The sequence below is a fragment of the Dysidea avara genome, chromosome 7 (assembly GCF_963678975.1).
Source record: "Dysidea avara chromosome 7, odDysAvar1.4, whole genome shotgun sequence".
NCBI classification, from domain to species: domain Eukaryota; kingdom Metazoa; phylum Porifera; class Demospongiae; order Dictyoceratida; family Dysideidae; genus Dysidea; species Dysidea avara.
The window spans coordinates 27,101,875-27,127,435 of record NC_089278.1 but is presented as its reverse complement, the minus strand read 5'-3'; the positions used below and the strand labels follow the sequence as shown (position 1 = coordinate 27,127,435).

Here is a 25,561-nt window from a genome sequence, read left to right as displayed (position 1 = left end):
TTACTATAACTAAAACTAAAACTAAAATTATTGATGAAACTAGCTACAACTATAACTAAAACTAAAACTAAAACTCCATACTAAAACAACACTACAAGGGACATGACAATTATAAGCCACTTGCTACGTATTAGTAGATAGGCTATGATGAGTATGATCAGTAATGAGCTGCATGCCTTAAAACTTGCAATTGATGTTATAATACAATGCTGAATTAAGGCTTTACTTGTATCCAGGCATGAATTTTTCAGATGATTTTGGGTGCAGCTTAGTGGTTACAGCTATCATAGTTTTGTGGTACTCAAACTTAAGTGAAGACATTCTGCTCCTCTAAATTATGTAAGGGTGAAGCTTTTATTTCTTTTACAACAGATCAGAGACACGCACTTGTCAGCCACTCAAGATAGCCATGAGAGAGGGTGAACAGCTGTACACAGTAACACCTGAAGTTATCAATAAAATTTGCTCATCAAGTAGTCTTCAGTATTCCATCCATGTAGCTAGCTATAACTTTAAAGACTATATAGTAAACATGCATAGTAGTTTGCACTGATCATGATCAGTAAGTATATATAGCTGATTAAAGGTTAGGTGCATCAATGTTATGATGCATGCTGAGTGAATCATACCATAATGAGGTTTCAAGCAAAATGAAATTACTGAACATTTGTCAGTTTCTGGGGGCTATGCTTCCAGACCCCCACTTCCCTCTAATTAGAATAAGTTTTTCTTGTATTATAGTTAAGATTAGTCATATTGATCAATACTCAGGGGCGGATCCCTGGCAAGGGAAGGAAGTGGGGGTCAAGAGTTGTCGGATCAGTGACAGTCATAAGTACTTCTGTTATGAGCAATTGTCATATAGAACGGTACACAAAGGATCATGTGCATTTTAAATGTGCCTATGGAATGGTGCTGCAGATGCCAAGTAACTGTGGAGGATTCTTAATGCAGTGACTGTTCTATTAGAGTATTTTGACTGACTGCTCTATACCTACTTTTATTTACTTACTGATGCAATCTTCAAAACTATTTAGGCAATAGTGTATAGCGTGTGTAGTTCTAGTTTACTGAGTTAACTTTTAATACAGTAAGCATTCCAACACCCAACATGACACTATTTCTATACCATAATATAAATGACTGAAATATATAATAATATTATTGCTTCTATGAAGCAAATACAAAAATAAAATATAGGTCAATAGTGAAGATTAATTAAGCCAGTATTTTAAGTGCATTGGATTTTTTCAATGACAACACATGTTGAATAGTGTACACTGTTACATGCTATTTGTAAAATCTTGTGAGTTGAGTCTCTTAATATTCTCTGTCACCTGGTTGATTTTGGAGTGTAAATCATTACCAGGTGACTGTGCAACTGAGGATGGTAACAAATCATAAACGTTACCTTGATCCTGATAAACGAATTCTTGGCCACTATGCACATACTTGCAAACGTCTGGCACATTTTGATAATGATGAAAAGACTTTTTACGGGAATTACTATTGTCCTTATCAAAATGTTGTCGTACATGAGCCAACCACTGATCACAGCTATCCAAATCACTGTCAGCTGCTGCATCAATCTCACATTGTAAAGCTTTCAAGTCACAATAACTATATGTGTAGTCGGTAGATGATATTACTATTAAAAAAAAAGAATCGTACAGTCACTCAATTGACTTGCTAATTCTTGACGTGCTTACATTCTAAGTAAACAGCATCTCCGGCTGACTTTCTACTTCCCTGAGAGCTTCCTAATAGTACAAGTAAACTGGTCATGAAATACACAATAATATTAAATCACAAACACAATTACACTAGTTATTTACCATGTGTTAAATTGTTTCACTGATGCCCCATTTTATGTGACTACTTTATGAATTTTATAGAAATACTGTTTCAACAGGTTAGCTACTGAGCTTCATACTGTGATCAAGGAGCAATATGTGTCTTACAGCTCAAATCATTTGATTCAATGTTTCCTTAATGTCCATCATCACAGAACATTCTAAAATTACTATTAAACAAGAATACAGGAGTACAGTCTACTTGACTGAATAGTTGGCAATAATGATATTAGTGTGGTGTTTAACCATGTATGGTATCCCTATTATAAATCAAGACATACAGTAGTATGCCACGCAACCAAGAAAACTGGTGCGTCACACCATGTGTATGTTGACAGGAAGAAAGAAAACATTATTTTCATAACTGTATGCCAAAATTTTCATTTTTTTCTATGGAAGCCTAGATGCATACTTTGCAAAACTTGTTATAAACACAAATGTGTAATTGCATTACTTTAAAATTTGGAGCATATAAAGGTAAATTCAAGCACTAAGTTCAAGGAATCTATTTAGTGTCTATGGTGCTAAGAATGTATATTCGCTAAAAAAACGACTGAACTTCTGTCATATGGCTACAGGGTAAACTGCTTATTGGAATACCTTGAAATTTGGTTTGTACATAAGATAACCATCATAGCAGAGCAGTACCTTTTGATGGTTAAGAAGTACCACTTACAGAATTACAAAGCAAAAAACTAGACAAATATAAACGGCGGGTAAAGATCCTCTAATAAAACCGTCACAACAGAGTTAAACAGTGCAGGGAACAAAATAAACTACCAGAGTTTGAACCAGGGACCTCCTTACTAAATACCCAAATCTTTAACCACTGAGCCATTGCTATCACCAGTTGCACTACTATCACCAGTAAATAAATTAGTTAAAATTTACTAATAATGGTTATGTAGATTTATCAATGGAAATTCTAGATTGTTCTAGAACATTCCATGTGCGTTCTATTGAATTCCTCAAAAATGCACAATAATATTGCCATTTCAAATACAATACATCTGCAATAATCATCATTGTTTCTGTAGATGAGAAATGTGCATCGTATAAATAAACCCCAAATCCAGCCTTGGGGCCATATAGAGTACAAAAAGAACAAATCTGCACAAAACAGTCAAGCTGTGAAAAAGGTGCGGCCTTCAATAGCCTGGGTGAAAAAAGATATGACAGTGAAATCCAAGGTGGCAGCCAAGAAATGGCTGTGATCATAAGTTAATGGCAAAAATTTTAATAGCAATTCAGGTGAATGTGGTGCCCAGAGCAGGCAGCACCAATTCACTTGAATTATCACTATTGAAATTGACTTCTCGCTATTAAAATTTTTGGCATTGACAGCCATTTCTTGGCTGCCACCTTAGATTTCACATCTATTCTCGCCATAGCTATATTGAAGGCTGCATCCTTTTTTTGCTGTTTTTGAGCAGAATAGTTATACTCAGGCATACCTGTGTTACATCTGACCAAGAAGGAAGCAGAAAATCTACTACTGCTGTCACAAGAAGTCCGATGTTCAGTAGCTGACATCAACAACTGGTCATTGTGTTGTGTAGATGGATTGTTATACATTGGTAGTGAAACTGATTGATCATTTGAACAGCCACTACTTTTTTTGCTAAAAGCAAGATGTACAAAGTCATTATTACATAGCTGTATATACAGTTTAGATTAACAATTGTACATTTTAAAATGTTGAAAATAACAATACACCAATACACTACGTAGCAGACATGGGGCCAAGTACATTTAAAAGTACTTAAGTAAAGTACAAGTACTTTTGAATTTTCCAAGTACAAGTACAAGTACTCCAGCAGCAATCAAGAGAGTACTTAAGTAAAGTACAAGTACATTTTGCTGTAGTAAAATATATGCTGTATTCAGTGTATTGTAGTATGTAAGTGCACCTAGGGGATTGGTTTTTGTCAACCATTCTCTCTCTTAAACTCTTAAAATTCACTGACTTGAATAGCAGCATTGTTGTTGTTTGCCAGAATTCTATGACATCATTAATCGTGGCAACATGGTACATAGTAAGATTGGGGAAGGCAGTAGAAAAATCGCAAAAAGTTGTAAACTGCACCTTCACCCACTGTGTACAAACTACGTACAATGTTTGCAGTACTTACAAGTACTTAAAAGTACTTTAAGTACTCAAGTACATACAAGTACTTAGCAAAGTACTTGAGTATAAGTACAAGTACATTGGGGAAATTAAGAAAGTATTTAAGTAAAGTACAAGTACTTTCAAATCTGTACTTAAGTGTACTTAAGTATAAGTACTCATGTACTTGGCCCCATGTCTGCTACGTAGCATTTACTAGTTACAAATATGCCGTACCAATTGCCATTATCTGTTAATAACTTGGCAGATGCAGTATTCTTTTCTGTCAATGCCCTTGTATCATTGTGCAGCGGAGTGACATTGGCTGACACATTCTTTCTTGGTGCTGCAACAGGTTTGTGTAATCTTGGCAACACTTGTGGCTTCTTTTTAACACTGTGCATGTTAGGATTTCTTGTCTCTTTTTCACTGTCGTAATCACTGCCCTTATTCAGTGTTTGGTTAATTTCATTATCTGCTGATGAAAGTGTTCTTTGGTTACCACGTAACCATGATTCACTGTCACTGTAGTAGCAGTCATCAACACTGTTACATCTTGCAAGTAAGTTGCTTGTTCTTGGCACACTGTACACTTGATCACCATCTGTATGATGGATAAGGATAACATTGCACACATACACATTAAGCATTAGAAGTATCAGAAAGTGTTCGAAACTTTCTTAGGTCTTAAAACATACATTAGTATGTACCTAATAAAATTATATGCATATGGCTGGCTATAGCTACCACACACACACACCAGCGTTGAAACCGGGTCGGGTCATCCGGGTCACATTTTCTCCGGGTCACCCGGGTCTGACCCGGTTTACAAATTATCCGGGTCTGACCCAGATTGGATCATGTGAGAAACGAAGTTGTTCATTTGACAACGTGGAAACTTATAAACGCTATCGCGTAGCTCTTTCGTGAGCCACGCCCACTTATCGCGTTACAAACATATGCTCAGCCACACCATTTATTAGTAAGTGCAGTATGTAGCACGAAACTGAGGATATCTATGGTGAGGGGTAGCTATTGTTAGTAGGTGATGACCTTTTGTTTTTTTTTTGGTCTTCAACCTACAGCTAGGCTGAAGTTGCAATTCTAAAAGTCTGGATCCGCTCCTGTTTACTCAACACGAATCGAACATTCAAATGTAGTCTCGCTCGCTCGAGACTAGCCGAAACATAGTTCTTATCGCACGACTCGGCTTTAATTAATCTGGGTCTGGCCCAGATTGCTATCCGGGTCAGTGGGTCATCCGGGTCAGCAGTAGTAACCCGCTTTCAACGCTGACACACACACACACACACACACACACACACACACACACACACACACACACACACACACACACACACACACACACACACACACACACACACACACACACTTATGTTCATCAAAGGTGAACTGGACTCTTACAAAAGGGATTTTGTAAATGTCAGTAAAGCATTTCTGGCAGGCTTACATACAAAAAAAAATGAGTATCCTAACCTTCAGAACTATTGCATGTTGATAAGATATGATGACGACGTGTCTCCAGTAATATGGGTGAGTGAGGTAAGGGCTGTTTGTTTCTAGCAATCCTCCAGTACTTGTGAGGTGGTGAATCCACAACTGTATATGGCTCCGGGTCCATATTGCATTCATCATTAGTGCTATAACCAAATTAACATGTCTGAACATACATATTATAATATTATATAGCAGTGGAAAAGCAGCTTTTTAAATACTCTAATAGAACATTCAACTGTGATAACAGTTTATTATACGTATTTAGTTAAGGTGGCGGTTACCTGGAAGTCGTGGTTTTGAAGTCATGGCAAACGAAGCCATACGTCCTGCCACAAAAATTCATTTATTGCGTCAGGTGATTAGTGTTTACGTAATGATTAAAATGGCAGCTGTGCATACTAAGGCCCATTGCTTTGTAACAAGAAGAAATTTGTTACTATTGTGCGAGTATTATCAAAGAAAACATTCACTAAAGTAAGTAGAGTAGTGTAGAAGCTTTGTTCACAGGGATTCGGGTGGTTCGCGCGAAACTTAGGCGACATATGTCATTTGTGGTTTTGTATGGTATGCTAAAGTGTTAGTACAACTTTCTGCATCAGTTTTTTCTTGTATACTAGTGAGGGAGACCTCTGTATTACTGTACGCAAGGAAATTTTGACGCAAGAAAAATTTGAGACTTCAGCAGATTTGACGAATAAAATGTTGACGAAAATCAAGAAATTGTAGGCAAAACCTGTACTTTTAAGGGCGCTTATAAACATTTGACGAATTTAAATTTGACGAATTAAACCGATTCGTCAAATTTGTCAATTTTTTTTGACGTCAAAATTTTCTTGTGTACAGTAGCGTAAAATAAGCAATTGGTTATTTTAGCAGGGCCGCATGTTGAGGAAAAGATTTTTGTACTGCCTGTCGATGTTACAGCAGGTTTTAGGTCCCTTCGCGGTGGCCAATAGGGTTTCAAAGTCCCATAGCTGTGTTTCAGCCTGGCATAGGCTGAAGTTGCGTTGATTGCGCCCTGCTTATGCTGCTAAAGAATAGATTACATGTTTTACTTTGCCATAATGTGCAACGAGCTTTGCGTAAACTGACACCGAAAATATTTTTGCATGCTCTTACAATTGGCTCTATAGCGTTATAGTTCAGCACCTAATGGCCGTACAAATCATCATGTAAGTAGAGGAGGAGCTGGTCTACGATGTAACAGTGTTTGCTTTCGTGTAGCTCTACAAATGTGTTTACAACTGAATTTAAAAAAAATATCCTTCAAACCGGAAATTGTGAGGTAACCGCCACCTTAAAAGATAACATATCTAAATGCAGTCTCCAACATTCCACTTCTTATATCACAGTAAACACAAGTACTTACTAATAGCATTCGGGATCAGGAGACAAGGGGAATAATGATTCTGAGTGCTGTGTAGTATCACTTAATACACTTAAGCTGCCCAGTTGCTTGTCCACTTTTAGTGGAGCAAGATCAGTGGGTGAAGTGCCAATATTAAAATTCCTTGTACTTGTTTTATTTTTACCAGTTAATAGTCTTTGCTGTCTAGACAACTTCTGATCTTTGTATAGTTCACTGTCACTGTAATTGGGTTCCGCATCACATACAACACTACTAGCACCCTTGTATTCTCTCCATGTGGCAATATCCTCCATGTCAAATTGTAGATCAGTATAAACCGAGCCTAGGGATATGTTTTAGAATAGCAATCATACTGCATGTTAGTGTGAAAACTTATGTTACCAGAACTTTGGGTCTATTGGTTATAAGTTGAAGTGTTAGAAAACAGTACAATTACAAAAAACACCAAATTTAACACTAATGTTAGAACAATAGAACATAAATACTTTGTTCAGATAACTGAAGTATAGTGATGTACTGATTAGTTGGTTAAACAGTGGAAATTGGCTTAAAATTAATAGCATGCAGTATTGACATTCTAATGTTTTTACCCAACTCCCCTGAACCAATTACGGTTGCAAACAATAGTCCCCTCTGTCAAATTGAATCCTCTCACTAGCATTATGTGTGTGTATTATATTGGCAAGTGTAGGGAGGAGTTTTCAGTAGGTTTCAGCAGGAAAACCAGGATATCCTGATTAAGCAAAATGCTTATAAATGATCTTTCCAAATTAGTAGCTAAAAGGGAAAAAGGAAACCTACATTGTGGAATTGCTCCTAGTTCATCCTACATCTTAACAAGGCATCTAAAAGGGTACTAAACCTAACAAGACTCAGTGTAAACATTGTGCATGATGTATGTTCCAATTTAATTTGTCTTGTGCTCCAGTTGTCGCAGCACTACCTGCAACAACATAACCATGATCGTATTCCTTGACACAATTGGTATGGAGAGTATCAATGATAACCACAATTTGTCCCTGGACCATCTTTGATTGCAACAAATGGTTACCCCAGGACCAATACTTGCAAGGTGGACTATTTTTGCAAGTTGCCAAATTTTATCTGAGAGTTTAGCGGCCAGAGCAGACTAAGTTTGTTCTGACAGGATATTCAGTAAAATCTTCATAGGTGTATCACTATGTCAATACTTACTCCTATCAGATGCAACCATAAATGAACTATCTTCAAGTGACTTTGACCTTCTCTTGTTAACACCATTGTGTAATGCATGACGAGGACTGTGGATAGGCAATGGAACGCCTTCTTTTCGTCTGATCATAAAATACTTGTGAACTAGAGATTGCTCTTTCATAAATCTGTAATAAATTTGAGAAAAAAGGTTTTGTTACATGTAAAAAACTTATCTTCTACTTTACATACCGACTGATGTGATTGCCTTGTGAAGTGTGTTGCTCTTGACAACTTGCATTATAAAGTTCACTTGATTTATAGGCAGAAACATTATCAGTAGAAATGCTAATCTTTTGATCCTGAGCTGTTTTTGCATTGGTTTGACTTGTTAATAGCTTTTTCGTTTGACTGATCTTTTTTGATCTTCTTGAGAACATAGCCTGTTGTCTAGATAACCATATTTCACCATCACTACAATTATCATCATCATGATGAAGACTAGTAGCTATACTACTGATAGACTTTGTAGATGCTTTCTTCTTGTGATCTATTAATAAGAGACACAAATTATTAATAATTTACTACGTTATATATAGTCAACGTTACCAAACAAATTAACTACAGGATTACATATTGTACAAAAACACAGACATAAGTAAATAAGCAAGCCTTTGTATACCTACCTGAATCACATTCAAGGAGTTCAGAGTCACTATTGCAATGAAGCATTGCATGGTTACTGAACATTTTGTGGCTTTGAGGGAGATCATACACTGAAGGTAGTTGAGGTAACGGATCATTGTGTAGTCTACCAATAACAGAATATGTGTGATCTGGTGGTGAAATATCTTGTGTACGATTTATTTGTAGAGGTGAAGTTTTTCCACTGTGAAATGATAAAAATTTCTGCATTATATACAACGATACAAACATACTGTATATGGTTACTTTGTAGGATTATTTCTTATATCACTTCTTAAATAAGATGGCATCAATATATGTTGAGTAGGTCCCAACATACCAAGGTGCATGCTATGGCCTCACTATACACAGGATCACTTTATTATCTAGGTCTCAAAGTGGAATATCCAGGAGCTGTAAAGGTGAGAGACACATCAAAGCCAAGGTGCAGGCAGCTAAGAACAGTATTTTAGCTGTTATAGCGATAATGTATTCAGTTTTTAACACAGTAAATGTCCTTTTTGTTTCTGAGTGGTTTAAATGAAGTATGTTGCCATGTATCAATGCTAATGATTTTAAAGATCACCAACTTAGAGATTCAATCACATGATATTGTACTGACTACACTAATAGAGTTGTTGGTGTTCCTTCGCTGTTTTGCTTACGAAAGCCTCAAGAGTATAGGATCGGTATGTTAGAATATAAATAAATACACAAAACATGGACAAAAGGAGTGCAGACATCACAAAATGCAGTTGAAGGCATAATGCATTTTTAGTGTAGGCGAACACTAGCACTAGAAACAATATGAGGCTCGTACAGTTTATAGTGATATTATACTTGATTTTCACCTACGAAAAGGTAAGTCAGTAACAGCTATGAAAAAACCGGTTACACTGATGTGGCCTTATTATTGCGCTCTCTTGACAGCTACAATTACTGACTGATCAGTTAGAGTTATTGATTACTCTAGATTGTTTACTTGTTATCTAGTTACCTAGTTAAGCCAGAGATGGAGGATGCCTCTGTGCCCCCTCCCTCCCCCTAATTCCACCCAAATGAAGTGAGCATAAATACAATTTCTCTGTACATGCTTTGTATGTTTTGCAGTAGTCAGCGATGCTTCAAACTACGAATTCTATGAGATATTTTGCAACTCTGTTTCAGAGTCAAGTTGGCTGGAAACAGTTTCTGTATGGCTTCAACATGAAATTTACAGGGCCTAAAACAAGCAAGCTGTCACCATGAAGCGCCTTGTACTAACAGAAATCTATAAAGCATTTTGTTCTCTACTGTTTACAACAAACAGGAACTCTCTTGAATGCATGTAGTGCAAGTTACAAATTTAGCCCTTCAGAGTGAACTCTTTCTTCGTACTTGGTGCTATGGGGCTGAATTTGCTGTTAGACACTATTTACCTGATAATCTACCATTGTGTGGAGTTACTTTTCTTAATCAAGTCTTTAGTTCACGTGTTAATTCTACCCATGTCACACAAAGATTTGAAATGGGTTTTTTAAAAATGTGCCACCACAAGGCAGAAGAGAGTATTAAAAATCAGCTTCTGCACAATTGTAGCTTATTTACTACTGCTTGCCCTCCCGAAATTCGACTGTTGTATCTTGAAGAAAAACCGGTGACTAGTTCATTATTGTATTGAGGCTTGTAACAATAGTGTGCTGCGATCTCGTTAAATGCTGTGATGTATAGTCTCGCATGGCCAGACCGCTTTTTCTCGGCACGGCACTTATTGATTACAATTATAAGCACCTATTTGAAAAAAAGTCTGGTCCAGAATCAATACGTGAACTCATTGTATTTAATCAACTTTCATTCTTCCATTTCCAGTGCGTACGTGGTTTGAAAATGTGTAGGTTCATTAGAACTGAACCTACACATTTGACATAGCTATTAAAATGATGTGGTGTTATTCTTATTTGTGATTGGATCTGGGAAAACTGATCTTATTTCCCATGCCAGCGGACTCGATCTTTCACCAAGAACACACAGCTACATGAATAAACTATCTAATTTCATAATTTAAATCAGCTAGACTTGAGTGGTCTGCTTTTGCTGGCTGCTTTTCCTAAGCCCAGTGGAGATCTGTACATGCGGTGTGGGGCCTTAATGAAGCCTGGGTATGGCTGTATGTGGCTGTACAGCTCTGTGGTGTTGAATAAACACCTCTGTTATGAATTTCCTTTCATTTAAGGCAGTTTTGAGACCTGAATGGCCCATAACTTGGCTAATTCATCCCTACGTCTTCCTTTTCAATTTTCTAAACAGCCTCTTGTCCTCCTTCCGGGCCCCCGCCTCTCTCCCTTTTGGAGCTCGCCTGATACAGCCAACCTTGGTTTAAAAACTATCTAAAATGGCAGGAAAAACTTAGCTGCTAGCTACTTGCACAGTGGATGCTTTGGAATGTAAGGAATTTGTATAAAATGTGTGAAAATTTGATACATTTAATTTAACCATTGGCGAACTACAACACACTAAATACTTAAAGCCGGCATTTCTCAATACTTTACAATAGGTGACAGTCCCAGACTTCGTCACATTTAAGGAAGTAACTGCAAATAAAGTTAAGAAAAACCCTGCAATTCTATACATTTCACAAACAAAGCCCAGCCAACCAATATAACCAAATGCAAACATACTTGTACATTTGATGGTTATTCTTTTGACACCCATTTTCTTTTCTTGGGTTCAACATTTCGGGCACATCACTACTGGAGTTAGCACATAATGACTTCTCATCTGCTGAATTGCCTCCAGATTTTCGTTTCTGACTGAGTTTCTTGGATCTCTGAGAAAGTCTCTTTTGCTTTTTGCACAACCACAGTTCACTATCACTATAGTTTGATTCTCCATCAGAGCTAACAAGGTGTTCATCCTTTTCCCATACGCATGAGTTATCTGGATCCATTTCAAAGTGAGGGTCACTGTAAACATGGTCCAATGACAATTGCAATGGTGATGCTGTAGGTTAACAATATTATAATAATTGCTTTTTATATAAGTATTTTATCAGTATTTCTTACACAAGAAATCAGAACTATTCCACTTTGTAGAATCATGTCCAGGACTTCCTGGTAAATAAAAAAGCAAACATTTCAATTTACCAGTTATACATCTGTGTGATGAGTTTTAATTTAATGATCAATTTTTCTTGTAGAACCCACTGCAAACCCAAGCACCAGACACGGAAAGATTATGAAGATGGTAATGACAGCTGGAATAAAACCTTAACACAGCTCCACCCAAGATTACCACTAGTAGTACAAACAGTTCGATCACTCATCATTGAAACGTAGTCCTAATCTCATTACAAAACATTAGTAAATCAATTTCTTAATTTCAAACCTACATAACTTGTAACCAAACTCTGCTACATAAAATGATGTGACTGTGCTTTACTGTTGATCTGGACATCAGCAGAGGAAGTTTTGATTTGAAGTTGTGAAGTGAATACTATATTCCCTACTGTGTAAGTATGGGTTATTGAACTGATTGCTGGCCAAGTATGACAAGACTGAAAAAAGCAAGCCGCATGATGAATCGATATTTGCAACGAAAGATAACTAAATGACAAATCTAAACTACTGTAAATGTTTGCCTTTGTGGTATATTACTTCTCTAACAAAGCAATCGTGATGTGATAAGTATACATATACAAAGAGCAGAATACAGTATAGAGTACTGAACGTACGTATGTATATATGTGGAATTTCATCATATGTGACTGGATTTGCGAAAAGGGGTCTTCCACACACATCCAATTCTATGAACTTGAAATACCATAATTTTGTGTTCAAGAAGGACACAAACCTGAAATTTTCTCCATCCAATAACCGATGTTGGTACTCACAACTGTCCAAATTTCAAGTCAATAACTTTTTCTAATCTGAAGTTATGAATTATCAAAGTTCGTAAATTGGATGTGTGTGGAAGACCCCCTTTCGCAAATCTGGTCACATATAAAATTGCTCTGAGTTTGTTTTATAGGAAACATCAAGAATACATAATCTTGGCATCTTGCATCTACATAAAAACACAAATATCATACCTCCATTTTGTTGATAATTGAGGATTTGTGAGTCACTTTTTGAAGGTGACATTGCGATACTATTGGGTGAAATAGGTAACAACTTGTCAGTATCAAGTGAAGCTAGTGATCGAGGCAATGGGGCTGGAGGTCTAGCACTGACTGAAAGACGTTTATCAGCAGTATTAAATGGTATCAATCTACATAACAAATAATAGAACTCCTTAAACAGTCCACTCATTAAAAGCCACATGGTACAATGACAGATAGCAATTTCAGGGACAGCATTAAATAGAACACACATGTATACCTGTCAATATTTGATGGAGTTACATTGGAGTCCTCTACTTCAGCCAATCGACAGCCACTCACAGCAAAAATGGGCTCAGATTTTTTGCGATTCCCTCTTGATAGAAAATTCTTTGTTCCATTAACTGCTACAGATGGCTCAGATGACTTCCGAGGCTGATCTTGTTTAGGTTTGGATGACAGCAATGGTAATTTAGTCTTTCTTGTGCTCTTGGACACTTTTGATTTGCTCTTGACATTGACCTGTTGAGCAGCTCTATGTTGCACAACTGCATTGAAATTTGCATAAAGATGATTTTCTGGATTTGTTCTAAACTTCTTTGTTGTGGTAGTGATATGAGGAGTTTGTGGCGGTGACAATGTTTTATTAACCTTATTTGGTAAGACTACATCTTCATCTGGCTGGGGCAGATCAATTACTGAAGGTTGTTTGGGGAGATCTGGAGTGGACAAACTACCAGTATCAAACTACATTTGTGCATACATAATTCACATATGTACATGTTAGCCACAATAGCTGAATCATATTTTAATCGGATCAGATGTAAATGTAAAGAAATATTCCCAGCTCCTTCCTAGTCAAAAGCATAATACATTGTTTGAACCAAACTGTCAATCTAAAACAATTTTTGTACATTAATAATAGTAAGGTTTGTTACATGTTTTACTACAGTGTACAATACTATTAGTATATGTGACTGAAATTCATACATTACATCCACCTTAATTTTAAGTGTATGAATATGATGCTGATTTACCTCTGCTTGATGAGCTTTTAAACAAAACATTTTTCCTGTGATTAATAACACGAGCTATATCATGAGCACAGCTGGCCTGAAACACCATAACATCACCACCATTTTCACTGCGATAAAAAATATAGTGTAATTTTAAGGAGCAGTTATACTCTATAAATGTCCCTACCCAGAATCAATGTTGAGGACGGCCAAACTGATCACATGTCTTGGCTTATTGGCTAGATCTATTGATGACGCCTTGACAATATCCTTAATAGGCTTCCTGAACTTTGTAGAGATTTTTCCATTGGCAGAAAACAGCCTAACTTCTTCATCAAATATTTTTAGTAGATAAGAACCCATAATATCATACTCTTGTGCAGTACGATTCTGCTCCACTTCTACATTGTAGTTATCTATATATATGCACACAAAGTATTCCCATAAGAATATATCATGCAGTATGGCAGTATTTAATAGCAGGAATCACAAAGGTTTGTGCTTTTCCAATGACCTGAAATCTTCATAAGTAACACTTCTATGGTGCCTTGGCTAAACATCTTGTTCTCCATATGTACACATGCAAGTACACAGGGGACATTTATTATAGCAAACTGAAGCCTACAAGCTATCCATGTTAGCAGTAGTGGGATTGTTGTATAGAATTTTGGATTATCTGTGTGACATTGCACGGTCTTCTTGTTGGTTACTAGTCTTGGCGATTTGCTTGTACCAACTCTAGTACCTAAGGACAGGTACCCAGTACTGGCTCACTGGGTGTAAATAGCTTTTCCTTGCCATCAATTAGCATTATTGTGGGTGTGTATTTTGTTCTAACCTACTGTAAGATGGTGTTCACTAATAATATAATAAAAACAGGATGTTAAATATACTTTACAATAATGAAACAAGCTAGATCATCACCTGACATACAAATTTAATTCTTAACTTAGTCATGGTAACCAGTTATTGATGTGGACATGAACTAGAGTAGGGATTAAAATTGCAAGTTAGGAAATGATCTCTTGCCTCAGCATGCACTTTTATTCTTTATAACACATTGGTATGTGTGTGTGTGCGCGCGCGCGCGCGTGTGTGTGTGTGTGTGTACGTAGCTATCTTTATGTGATGTTAATATACCTGTGAAAAACCACAGACATTTCATGATAATACCTAATGGGTATTTCCCATTATAATTGACAGGAACAGTGGTACCCAGAACACTTAATAAAATAAACAAACATGTTAGAACATAAAAAATCCTATGTGAAAATGTAATGATTTTAGAAATGCATGACAAAACACTGCATTGTTTTATAGATTTTGGAAACACACATTGTATACAACCTTTATTTATTTATTTATTTATTTATTAAGACTTTACAGCACAAATGCTGAAGGTCTGTAGGACACCTGGTCCTATAGCCTGTTTAGAGTTGTTACATAAAGTGTGTTTGTTTAACCTGTTACTTACATATTATTCCATCAGTCACGGGTCCAAACAGTTCCTTCCAGATGGCATAAGTCCAGCTTTCAGCTTGTTCAGGTACATCAGTACCAATAATGTATCCTGTTTCTCTCGTAATAATCTTAAATGATGTGGAGTGTCCATAGTTGACCCCAGATACCACCTCTATTATGTCACATTGTAGTGGAATTGTGCCAACTGCATTCTGCCTGCTTTGGACACCATTAGCTCTGCTGTGGTAAAACCTCAATTCTCTTGGAATGTGGCTAACCTCCCGATGAAATTCACACCAATACTTGCATGACTAAAAACATTATGTAAAGTGTAAGCTGTCAACTCATTAAAAATGTAAAGGGTACACAACCCATACGAGTACACCCAAATAGTAACAATAGATCCACAATTAATTTTACTCATGCAAATAACGTTTAGGCTTTACCCTTATTTTAAAGGTAGGTTGTTCTATTACTGATATCCTCTCTCATGACCAAACATTACCATATAAGTTTAACGCTTATACCAAATTAGAGACAGATTTATCCCCTTTATCCAACAAAACTTTATTTCTATGAGAGTGTGGTATATCATGTTGATAGTGAATACATTGAAAAGTATAACCTTTTCCTGTTTTGGTACATTACTAATCACATTTATGTCCACCAAGTAGAAAAAAACAAATTTTGCTATGCGGTTTATATAATCCACTTTCTGTGATATTTAGCATGAAGCATCCAATTGTTAGTTCATAGTAAAATAATGATATAAGCCTTGATGCATGAGCACACCATTGTAAAATCTTCTCACCCATAGTATCTGTTGAATCATTGAGAAGTTAAAGTATTGCTACAAGTGCTACACGAAATAATATGATGTAAAACAATGGATGAGAGCACGAGGCTAAACTGAGTGCTTTATTTTGTCTCGAGACCACTCTTTGAGTGCTATGTATCTATTGTATAGCACAAACAAAGCAAAGCTTTAACTGATTTAAAGAACTTTCAGTTTGAGCTCGAACTGGTTGAACCTTGGGTTGAACAAGAACATGCGTGAAACTGTTTGAAACTTATACCAAGTCCCAGTAGCAAGTAGCCCTAAAACAGCCAACTTTGTTCTGGATAATGATTGAATGCACCATCTGGTGTGATTGCTTCTGTGAAAGCTTTCTTTTTCTTCATGAAAATCAGTCTTTTGCCTCCATATAACACTGGTACAGTATGTATACGTAGCACTGTGGTCACTGCATGTGGGCACATGAGCCATTCTGTATGGTGAAATAGCACAGTTTTTTTGCAATGATCAAAGTTCTTTAACTTTCCCACACAGATTAGTTAATTTGCCGTACAGGACATTATCAGCCGTATGTGGTATACCACTAACACTATCAGATAATTAGATAACATTATGAAACAAAATTGGATAATATTACAACACAATAATGCCACACAATTGAGGTGCCTACTTATGGTAAACAACTAAAATGATAGATGTGGTATATGAATATGGCATCTGCTTATCCACTAAATGAAAATCATCACCAAAATCTTTAGCCTACTGACTGGCTGAGAAGTACATTATTCAGAATTGCATAATATAAAAACACAGACAAAACTGCTTGACTCAGTATGTATGTACATACGTGGGTACCAACCGACAGTCCTAACCCCCCAAGGTGGTGGGATTTTCCATACAAGCACTTGTGTGTTGTTAGAACATGCTGTATTAAGGTATAAGCTTGACTAACTGTGGTCAATTCATCACACAATGCCAGATTTGGAACAGCTAACTAATCTTTCTTAAATTACATTACTCAGGGTTGTATAATTGTAACATGTGACACTTGCCGTGAAGGCAGAAACAATTTACTAAATAAGTACACACAGAACTCACATGGATACAGGTGGATGGATTTGGTGCATACCGTATTGTCTCAAATTACGGCCAAATTATGGCCCGGGTGTTTATTTCATTCAAGCAACTTTTTACCCAGGCTACTAAACGAGACTGGAGACTATACGAGACTGGCGTTTATATACCTGATCAGCATTCACAAGTCAACTTCATACCTTGGTGTTGACTCTCCTCAATGTTTCCCTCAACATATTTCACAGATTCAAGCTTAAAAGGAGCTCTATAAAATGTTCTTCCTTCATCGATATAACACCACCCGGAATTGTTAACAATAATGACTAGACGTTTATTTGAGACCCGGTGTTTATTCGAGACCTGGCATTTATTTTTGTTATGATGCTGTATACTAAACGGGACCAGGAGTTTATACAAGACCAGCCGTAATCCGAGGCAATATGGTATATTTTATGACCAAACATAGCAACAATATATTAGAGCAAGAACTAGATATTGCTTATGCTGCATAATGTTCAGATATTGCAAAGGAAAATAAACACTGCTTTAACTTGGGCTTCTTTATGGATCACAAGTGCTCACGGTAATTTTAGAGAAGTTCTCATTTTACAGTGCTTCTGACAGCGACATCAGTCACAATTCCTACAAATTTATCCAGACATTCACTGGAGCATGGCGTGCTTGCTTACTAGGATAGTAATACACACAGCACAAGGGAAGCTTATGAAAAACCTTTATGATTAACTCATGAAACTGGAGTTTAAAGTAATAATCAATCAATCAGTCATTAATCAATTGGCCAACTTAATTTTACAGGTGTTTGAATTATAGAACAGCTGTATAGAAACAAAGTAATGTGTGCATACTAAAACTTAAAATTAATGCACGATTAAGGTGGCCAAGAAGTTTAACAGTAACTGTTTCAATCATTACTTCTGTAATGAAATTGGGATGGGTTGATTGTTTATAGTAAAGTTCTCCTATTCATGGTTACACATTTCAGTGCTAATTTCACCTCATACCAGAAGCCATGTGGTTAGAGTAATCTAGTGTGGTCAACACTGGTATTTTTGATGTTGGTCAAATAAATGATTTACGTACGACACTGGTTGGGTTACCATTCAATGCCTCTAATGTGTGAAGCAGCAAAGATAACATACCAAGATTTTGTGATGAAAGCACCAACTGATTCTGTGAATGGCTTAACATTTGACCATACGGGTATATGTATCTTTGATCACTTCCTTGTAAACAATACCCAGTTGCGTATGATACAATCTGTAACTTCTCAACATCACTTTGTGTAGTATAGTGAACCTAGCAACCGTGATTCTACTCAAGGAAATTGAAACACATTTTATCTGAAGCAATAATCATTAGCAGCAACTATTGCTAACAGTAAAGTAATCTATACCACTCTCTAATATTCACAGAAGCTAAGTATTGACTGTTAAAAATAGAAATAAACATACTGACAGAAGGTAAGTTTAGCAAAGCCCAGAGCCGGTAAACTCTCAATATGTACATTAATGGCTTGTAGGTACCACAAGCTTAAGAACCACAAGTACTGAATTTTCATTCCCGAATTGTAATGAAGGTGCCAATCTTAAATAGTAGTCACCATACTAATACAACTTATATTATTCACAAACTCTCAATTGTGAGACTCTCCTAACACCAGAATGCACTCAAGTGTTTTTAGTAGAATGATTTATTCCTACCAACCAACAGAGCCCATACAACACCAGTGTTACACTACTCAAATGTTATTAGTGTTATTCCCTCCAATAGTAGTTATCCTGACAGGTTCTTGTGGTGAAAGTAAAGTTAGCCACAGCACTTAAAAGGTAGGCTTTGAGGGTACAGTATACAGTCCTTCTATAGATTGTCATGGGTACACATTACCTTCTATGGTACTTTGCTAAGTCATACAACAATGGCTTCACATTAACCATAAGAAACTAAAACTTTTCCCTGATGAGCACACATGGCAAAACAGAAGGAGCTTTATGAAAATGCTAGAAAATAGAATACACAAAAACACTTATCTTGTACTCCTTCTGATATAGCTCTTGAGTGCAGTTTTCGTGTGGTTATAAAAAGTGTATATATACATCAATGGTACAGAGTGACAAATAATTAAGAATTTTGGCACCATTATATTTGTAAGGCTACATGAACATTTTGAAACATTAGCAGTATATAGTGCACTTTGTGATACAAATATAACAAATTGTTCTCTCTCATGACGTTTATTGTTTGATACAGTGCCACCACAGGTTTGACCTTTGGTGACCAGCCATTTTTGTATTGAAAATTCGTCATTCTTGTCTTCATTTCCCTGAGGCATTACTGAGGAAACAATTTGACTTTTATTAGAGGTAAATAACTCATTCCATTCCGATCATTGTTATTAATGCCTTGAATTTCTCTGCCCTTCGGGTGTAAATTACCAATGGGCAGGTAAATTTATAGAATTTCATGGCTGATACAAATGGTCATAACTTTGGAACGAAATCACTTCAAATAAAATCCAAGCTGTTAAGACCTTTAATTTGAAATCATGTATTAACTAATGCCTCAGGGAGTTATATAAAGACAAAAATGATGAATTTTTGATACAAAGATGGCTATAAGGTCAAATTTGTGATGGCACCATATCAAATAATAAATGTCATAAGGAGTGCAATTTGTGTGGAAAGTTTTATAACTGTACATATCACATATGACACATTTCTATACAACATGGCTACCAAATCAAAGACTATTAAAAATAACCACACAGAAATTATTCATGGCTGTAAATATCTATTTCCTTTTAAAGTCACATATAAGATTCTTACAAGTACATAAGGTTCATAGTGACAACTACCTATTGGTGACAAATACATTATACTACTATAAATGTGTTAAAAGAGAGCAATTCATTACATAGCTATGTACAATAGTAGCTACATGACATCTTCTACTGCAGGACTGTTATACCAATGCTAGTAGGAAGTGTGATAGCATAGGTACTACCAGGAGTATATAATGGGGAGGGTTCCCCATTATATACTCTTGGTACTACAGGATATATCCTTCAAATTCATGATACTACATAGACATACTGTCTTTATTCAAAGGCACCCATGTACTAACACAACAATTGACTATATAACATAATTCATTACATACTTGAAGTTAGCAGTAAACACAATGTACTCAAAAGCTTATGTCTTATACTTATATGAAATGTTTCAATACAAAGCCTTATACTACAACTACAACTCATGATCAACATTAAAAACATGATGTGACAACCTACGTAGTGACAACAGGAAGATGGAACTAGCCAATATATTAACAACAGACAAGCACAATATTCTAGAAAGGAACATAAAAGTATTAAAAAGACGTCTGTAATTTCCATGAAATCCGTTTGTATTGTAATTTGTATAAACCTTAGCTGCGGAGCAGAAAATATGACTGACAGAGCACAACTTAATTGTATAAGGTACTGCTAATCTATAACAACACATCTGACATATTCTACAAAGCTAAATATATGTTCTGGTGAAGTTGTATGTTAATAACTTTTGGAGTTACAGCCTTACAAAGTAGCAACAACGGAAGGATTGATTTGTATAGCAAGTATAGGGAAAAATAAATTACAGATGCTTACAAAAGTGGTTGTAACTAACAAGTGCAATAATATACAGATTTGCAACTTGTACTATCGTGTTCACCATGAATAGGGGAATTCATTGCTGGGTACGTTTTTCTTGTATCACCTTTCTTCACTGAAGAAAGATCAATCGCTTTGACGTGATGTAAACAAATGCCTTTAACTCATGTATCCATTGGTCTACTCAAAGATTCTCATACTCTTGGTGAATAAGATGATATCCAAGTTTTTATCTTTAGACCTTTTCTTCACAAGAAAAAAATTTACTAATTTTTTTTTTAAAATACACAAGTATTTTATGAATCAATGGTTTATACTGTAAATTTAAGCTTGCACCATTATGCCAAGTTTTTGCAAATCCGGTCACACATATAACCTGATGGTTGATCACATTTTCAATTGATTTGAACACTTTTTGCATATGATCTCTATTAATGTGATAACATTTGCATCTTCATATGCTAAATTATGAAAAGGTCAAATTTTATATAAATATTCAACAATCAAGAATTCAAACAATGTGCCATGATGAACGGATTCAGGAGCTTGTTTTTCCCCTTTAGTTTTTGCAGCCACTGGAGATATGAGACCTACTGCAACTACCGTCTTTTGGAAACTTGCTGCTATGTTGGCTGAGAAGTGGAATGTGAATTACAGTCATTGTTTATTCTGGGTTCAATATCGGTTGTGTTTTTCTTTGTTAAGGTCTGCTGTGATGTGCTTACGGGGTCATCCAGTACCATCTATGGTCGATCTGGCCTATTCCGAGGGTCGCCTTGAGTCTGGCACCCTCAATTGAATTGTTTCAGTAGCTGGTGCCCTCCAGCTGTCCAGCACTTGACAGCCAGTGCTGGGGGTGGTAGGCAAGGGCAGTCCATCTAGCCCAGGTAAAAAAGCCATTATGCCAGGTTTTCGCAAATCCGGTCACATATTGCATAATCAATACGTACAATATGAAGGCTTAAGTAGCTATACCAGGTAGCATTATTAGTATTGTACAGTTCTAATGGGAGCAGCAACAGAGGATTTTAATTGCATTTGAATTTTCCCTTCTTGGATGTGTGCATAGAAAGTAATGGATTAAGAAACACAAAACAAACATATAACCAAAATCTTCCGTACTGTGGATTTCCTGTCCACTTGAACATTGTGCATCATGTACACCCACAACTGACCCATGTGATTAAAATTAGCTAGGTACATTAGCATGTCATATATAACCCGCAGTATCATACTGCATAGCTATGATTATGCATGCAGTGACATCTAGCTAGCTACATATCAAATCTAACTCTCTACTCTGTCGTCACGTGGCTGTGTAGCCATTACAGGCTTGTTCATATGACAAAGCTGGTAGGCTGGCCCGGCTCGTACACTGGCATATGACATGGGTTTTTTCTCCTTTCTCCACCTTTTCAAACACACTTATGTAACGACTTTAAACACGCTGTAGGACCAGATCTTCAGCACTTGTGCTGTAAAGCCTTAATAGAAATAGAATAGACGTGCAAAATTCATTGACAAAGTATACTCCCTTTCTGATTAACGTGGCAAGATGTACGGTGCCCTTAACAGTTTAGTTTAGGATGCACCTATTAAAACGTGTTTGGATGGTTTTATTACCTCGACAAATACATGCGTAGATATAAAGTGAACGGACACAATAATACCTTGTGCGGTCTCTTCTTTCGAGGATTGTAGTAGAGTGATCCGCCCCAAACTAAGCTATCGTCATTATTCTCTTGAGATCGTTCAGGTACAGACGCCATGGCCACATCTGTAGGAGTGTCTATACTCGTACCACTCATCGTCACTCCTTCTGCTTTATAAGATGCGAGTACGGATACGTCACGGAGTAGTGGACGGAAAAATCCGATGTTTGGATCACGTGCATGTGGCAATTGTAGATTTCATATCCTATCGTCCAGATTCAGAAAGGTGCACGGCCTATTAATTGTGGAAACTTGATGTCAACTTGAAACACCAGATTTACAGCAGATAAGTTTATCTAGCCCAGGCTATATATGGTTCGTAACTTGAAATTCATTTGATGTCTGTTGCCTCATGTAGGTAGTGTGTGGCTGTCTGATCTAATTAGTATTATTAGTATTAGTATTATTAATTACCGGTAAAGGCACTGCCTGTATACCGGGTCAACACAAAATTTGTACAATCATAAGATGGCTATACAAAAATAATTCTAGAATTAGCAAAGTGAGAATCTAACAATGATTTAAAACAATTAATTGAACTAGCATTATAATACAATACCTTTGAAATGACTAGCTATCTACGGGTTACATGCGAGGGTAGTGATGACCCGATAAGTGATTGATTGTCTGATACTCACATACACATGCACAAAAAAACAAGGTCAACTTGACAAGCTACTTGACCTTTAATCATTTTGTCCACTTACAATGAGGCATGCTACCTATAGCTATTAGCTATCAGTACGATGGACATGAAGATATCAGGAGCTTATAAGCACCAAAGATGTGGCACTTATGAGCTCCAGCTGATAATATGACCTACCATGATATTCATGGGACTAGGTACTTAAAGCTAGACTTGTAGCTATAGCTAGCTACCTTACCTGGGACATGGACAATAGCCCTGTGTTAGCTAAATCCAGTATTTATTTGGCAGCAGCAATGCTAGTTCCTAAAGAAAGAAACAGCGGCATATATGCATTATATGGTGAACCTAGGACCTTGTCATCTACCTGACTAATGTGGCCCTAACACTAACTGCACACATCAGTGTGCTCATGCGTGCACATATTTTAGATGCTGCAACCTACAGTAAATCCATACTAGCCCACATACATACATGTATATGTATAAGAACCACAGAGGTCATGTATAAGGTTCAAAATGTTATTTCAGGAATTAAAATGTTATTTTGTACTGCCTGCAGAGCCGATGTATGCAACTGGGCCAACTACATGCACCTATTTAAGTTAGTTTACGTATAGTCATATACTAATAGTTTGTTTGTATTCTATTAAATGTTGTAGCTAGCTAACTATATATAAAGAAACATGATACAGATAATATGTAATTATAGTTGTTAAACAGCACTACATAAATGAAGCAGAATGTGTAATTGTAGTAAAGTAATTACTCCTAAACTGCATTATTTATATTCAGCTAACTCTTACAGTATTACCTATGTACGTATAGCTACATTAAATGGTTTACTATTACAAGGTGTACTAATGTGTTTACAAGATCAGTGTACAGTTACAATCATCACTATCATTTTACTGCATGGTGTCTGTTATTCTGTTACATGGTGGAATCCAACTGTGACTAATAAACTGTAGTTTTAAAAATTGGTTTATGTATCATCATGGCATTTCAATTAATATTATTATGGTTATATTTATCACTAGATATCAGCCAGTAAATCCAAATTATCTTAATTGCCACCATGGTAACCATGCTAATTTGTGATACTACACATTAGCTACTCCATATCTAGCTCAAGCTCTTTACTGAATCTTTCAACCCATACACAAACATATAGCTAATTGTTTCAGCTTAAGGCAATGAGTCAATAGAGCACATTGTTTCCACAAGCCATGCAAAGAAATGCTTAACCACAGAACCCAATGTGGTGTATCCTCTTATATAAACAGTTCCATTGTACAAAAAGCAGTCAGTAGTGTTACACATGAATGGTATGAGTTCTATTTATAAAGCCATATTGTAATAGCAACCACACCAATTATTGAGTATATTGACACTATACTGCTATAAAGCCTAATGTTATTCTCTGTGTGTGTGATCATCTGTAAGACAATCACAATTATGCAATAAATGATTTTGATCTTACTGCATGCATGGATTCAATTTGGAAGCATTAAAAATATCATTATGAAATGAAGGCCTTTGTTTAGCCTGTGAAAGAGGTTAGTCAAATAGAAGAAAAGAGTTGATGTTTTAACAAATTTTCATTAATATCAAAGTTATGCAGCAACCAACAAAAGTCACACTCATCAAAATATTTCTACTGTTCTACCCATCTTTATTAATGAAAGAAAGATTATTTGTGAATTAAAATAAAGAATTTGAGTAATGTCAAAAGTAGCCAGATCACATGGCATTAAATAAGAAGTCAACACCAATCAGACCAAACTACATGCAATATTACTGCTTCAAATTGAGACATTAACGACCCAGCTGAATTTAAGCACATAAATTTTGTCATACTCTAATAAAGCAGTCCATGATATGCAAAATAGTGATGATACATGCCCAGTCAGGTGATGCAAGAAGTTTTGCAAATTATTTTGCCAGATCAAAATCACAATTAACTTCACCAAATTTCAAATTACTTGACATACTGACTCACTGTCTTGCAGTCTCACTAGATATTTGCATTATAATGGAATCACACTTTAAAAGCTCTTCACAGCTGTGAGTGAATTTACTGCAGGACCAAACTGGCCTCAATAAAAGGCTAGGACCAGGCGAACAGACACTGCAGTGGCTAAAAAACTAGCCCAAAGAACAGGGGTTTAATATTTGCTTAAAGTATTTTTTTGTGTTCTATATTGTCATGATTAAATAATTGCTCAAAGAGTCATAGTGAAGTTAGGATTTGTTTGGCAAAATACTAGTGGCAGGCTGAAGGGAATTTTTGTGCAACACAGCATGCTCCAACTAGGAGATGTGCTTTACCAGGAAAATAGCTGTGGCAACATTGAATCTGGAATCAAGTTGAGAGATAAAATGATTTGGAATCAGGGGCAGATCTAGGGTTT

The 25,561-nt window shown here is 36.3% G+C and overlaps 1 protein-coding gene across 1 annotated transcript; it reads right to left on the bottom strand.

Moving 5' to 3' along the window:
* Positions 1 to 1,066: 1,066 nt before the first annotated feature.
* LOC136262394 (uncharacterized) lies at positions 1,067 to 22,643 on the bottom strand. The gene is made up of 17 exons (XM_066056645.1): positions 22,461 to 22,643; positions 15,267 to 15,564; positions 13,980 to 14,208; positions 13,814 to 13,920; positions 13,057 to 13,495; positions 12,768 to 12,946; positions 11,743 to 11,790; positions 11,359 to 11,680; positions 8,704 to 8,906; positions 8,270 to 8,567; positions 8,042 to 8,205; positions 6,848 to 7,169; positions 5,458 to 5,621; positions 4,198 to 4,564; positions 3,308 to 3,474; positions 1,710 to 1,760; positions 1,067 to 1,648 (listed from the first exon to the last, which is right to left on the bottom strand). The coding sequence occupies exons 1-17, from the start codon at positions 22,596 to 22,598 to the stop codon at positions 1,284 to 1,286; spliced, it is 3,861 nt and encodes a 1,286-aa protein (XP_065912717.1). The 5' UTR covers positions 22,599 to 22,643; the 3' UTR covers positions 1,067 to 1,283.
* Between the last annotated feature and the right edge of the window lie 2,918 nt (positions 22,644 to 25,561).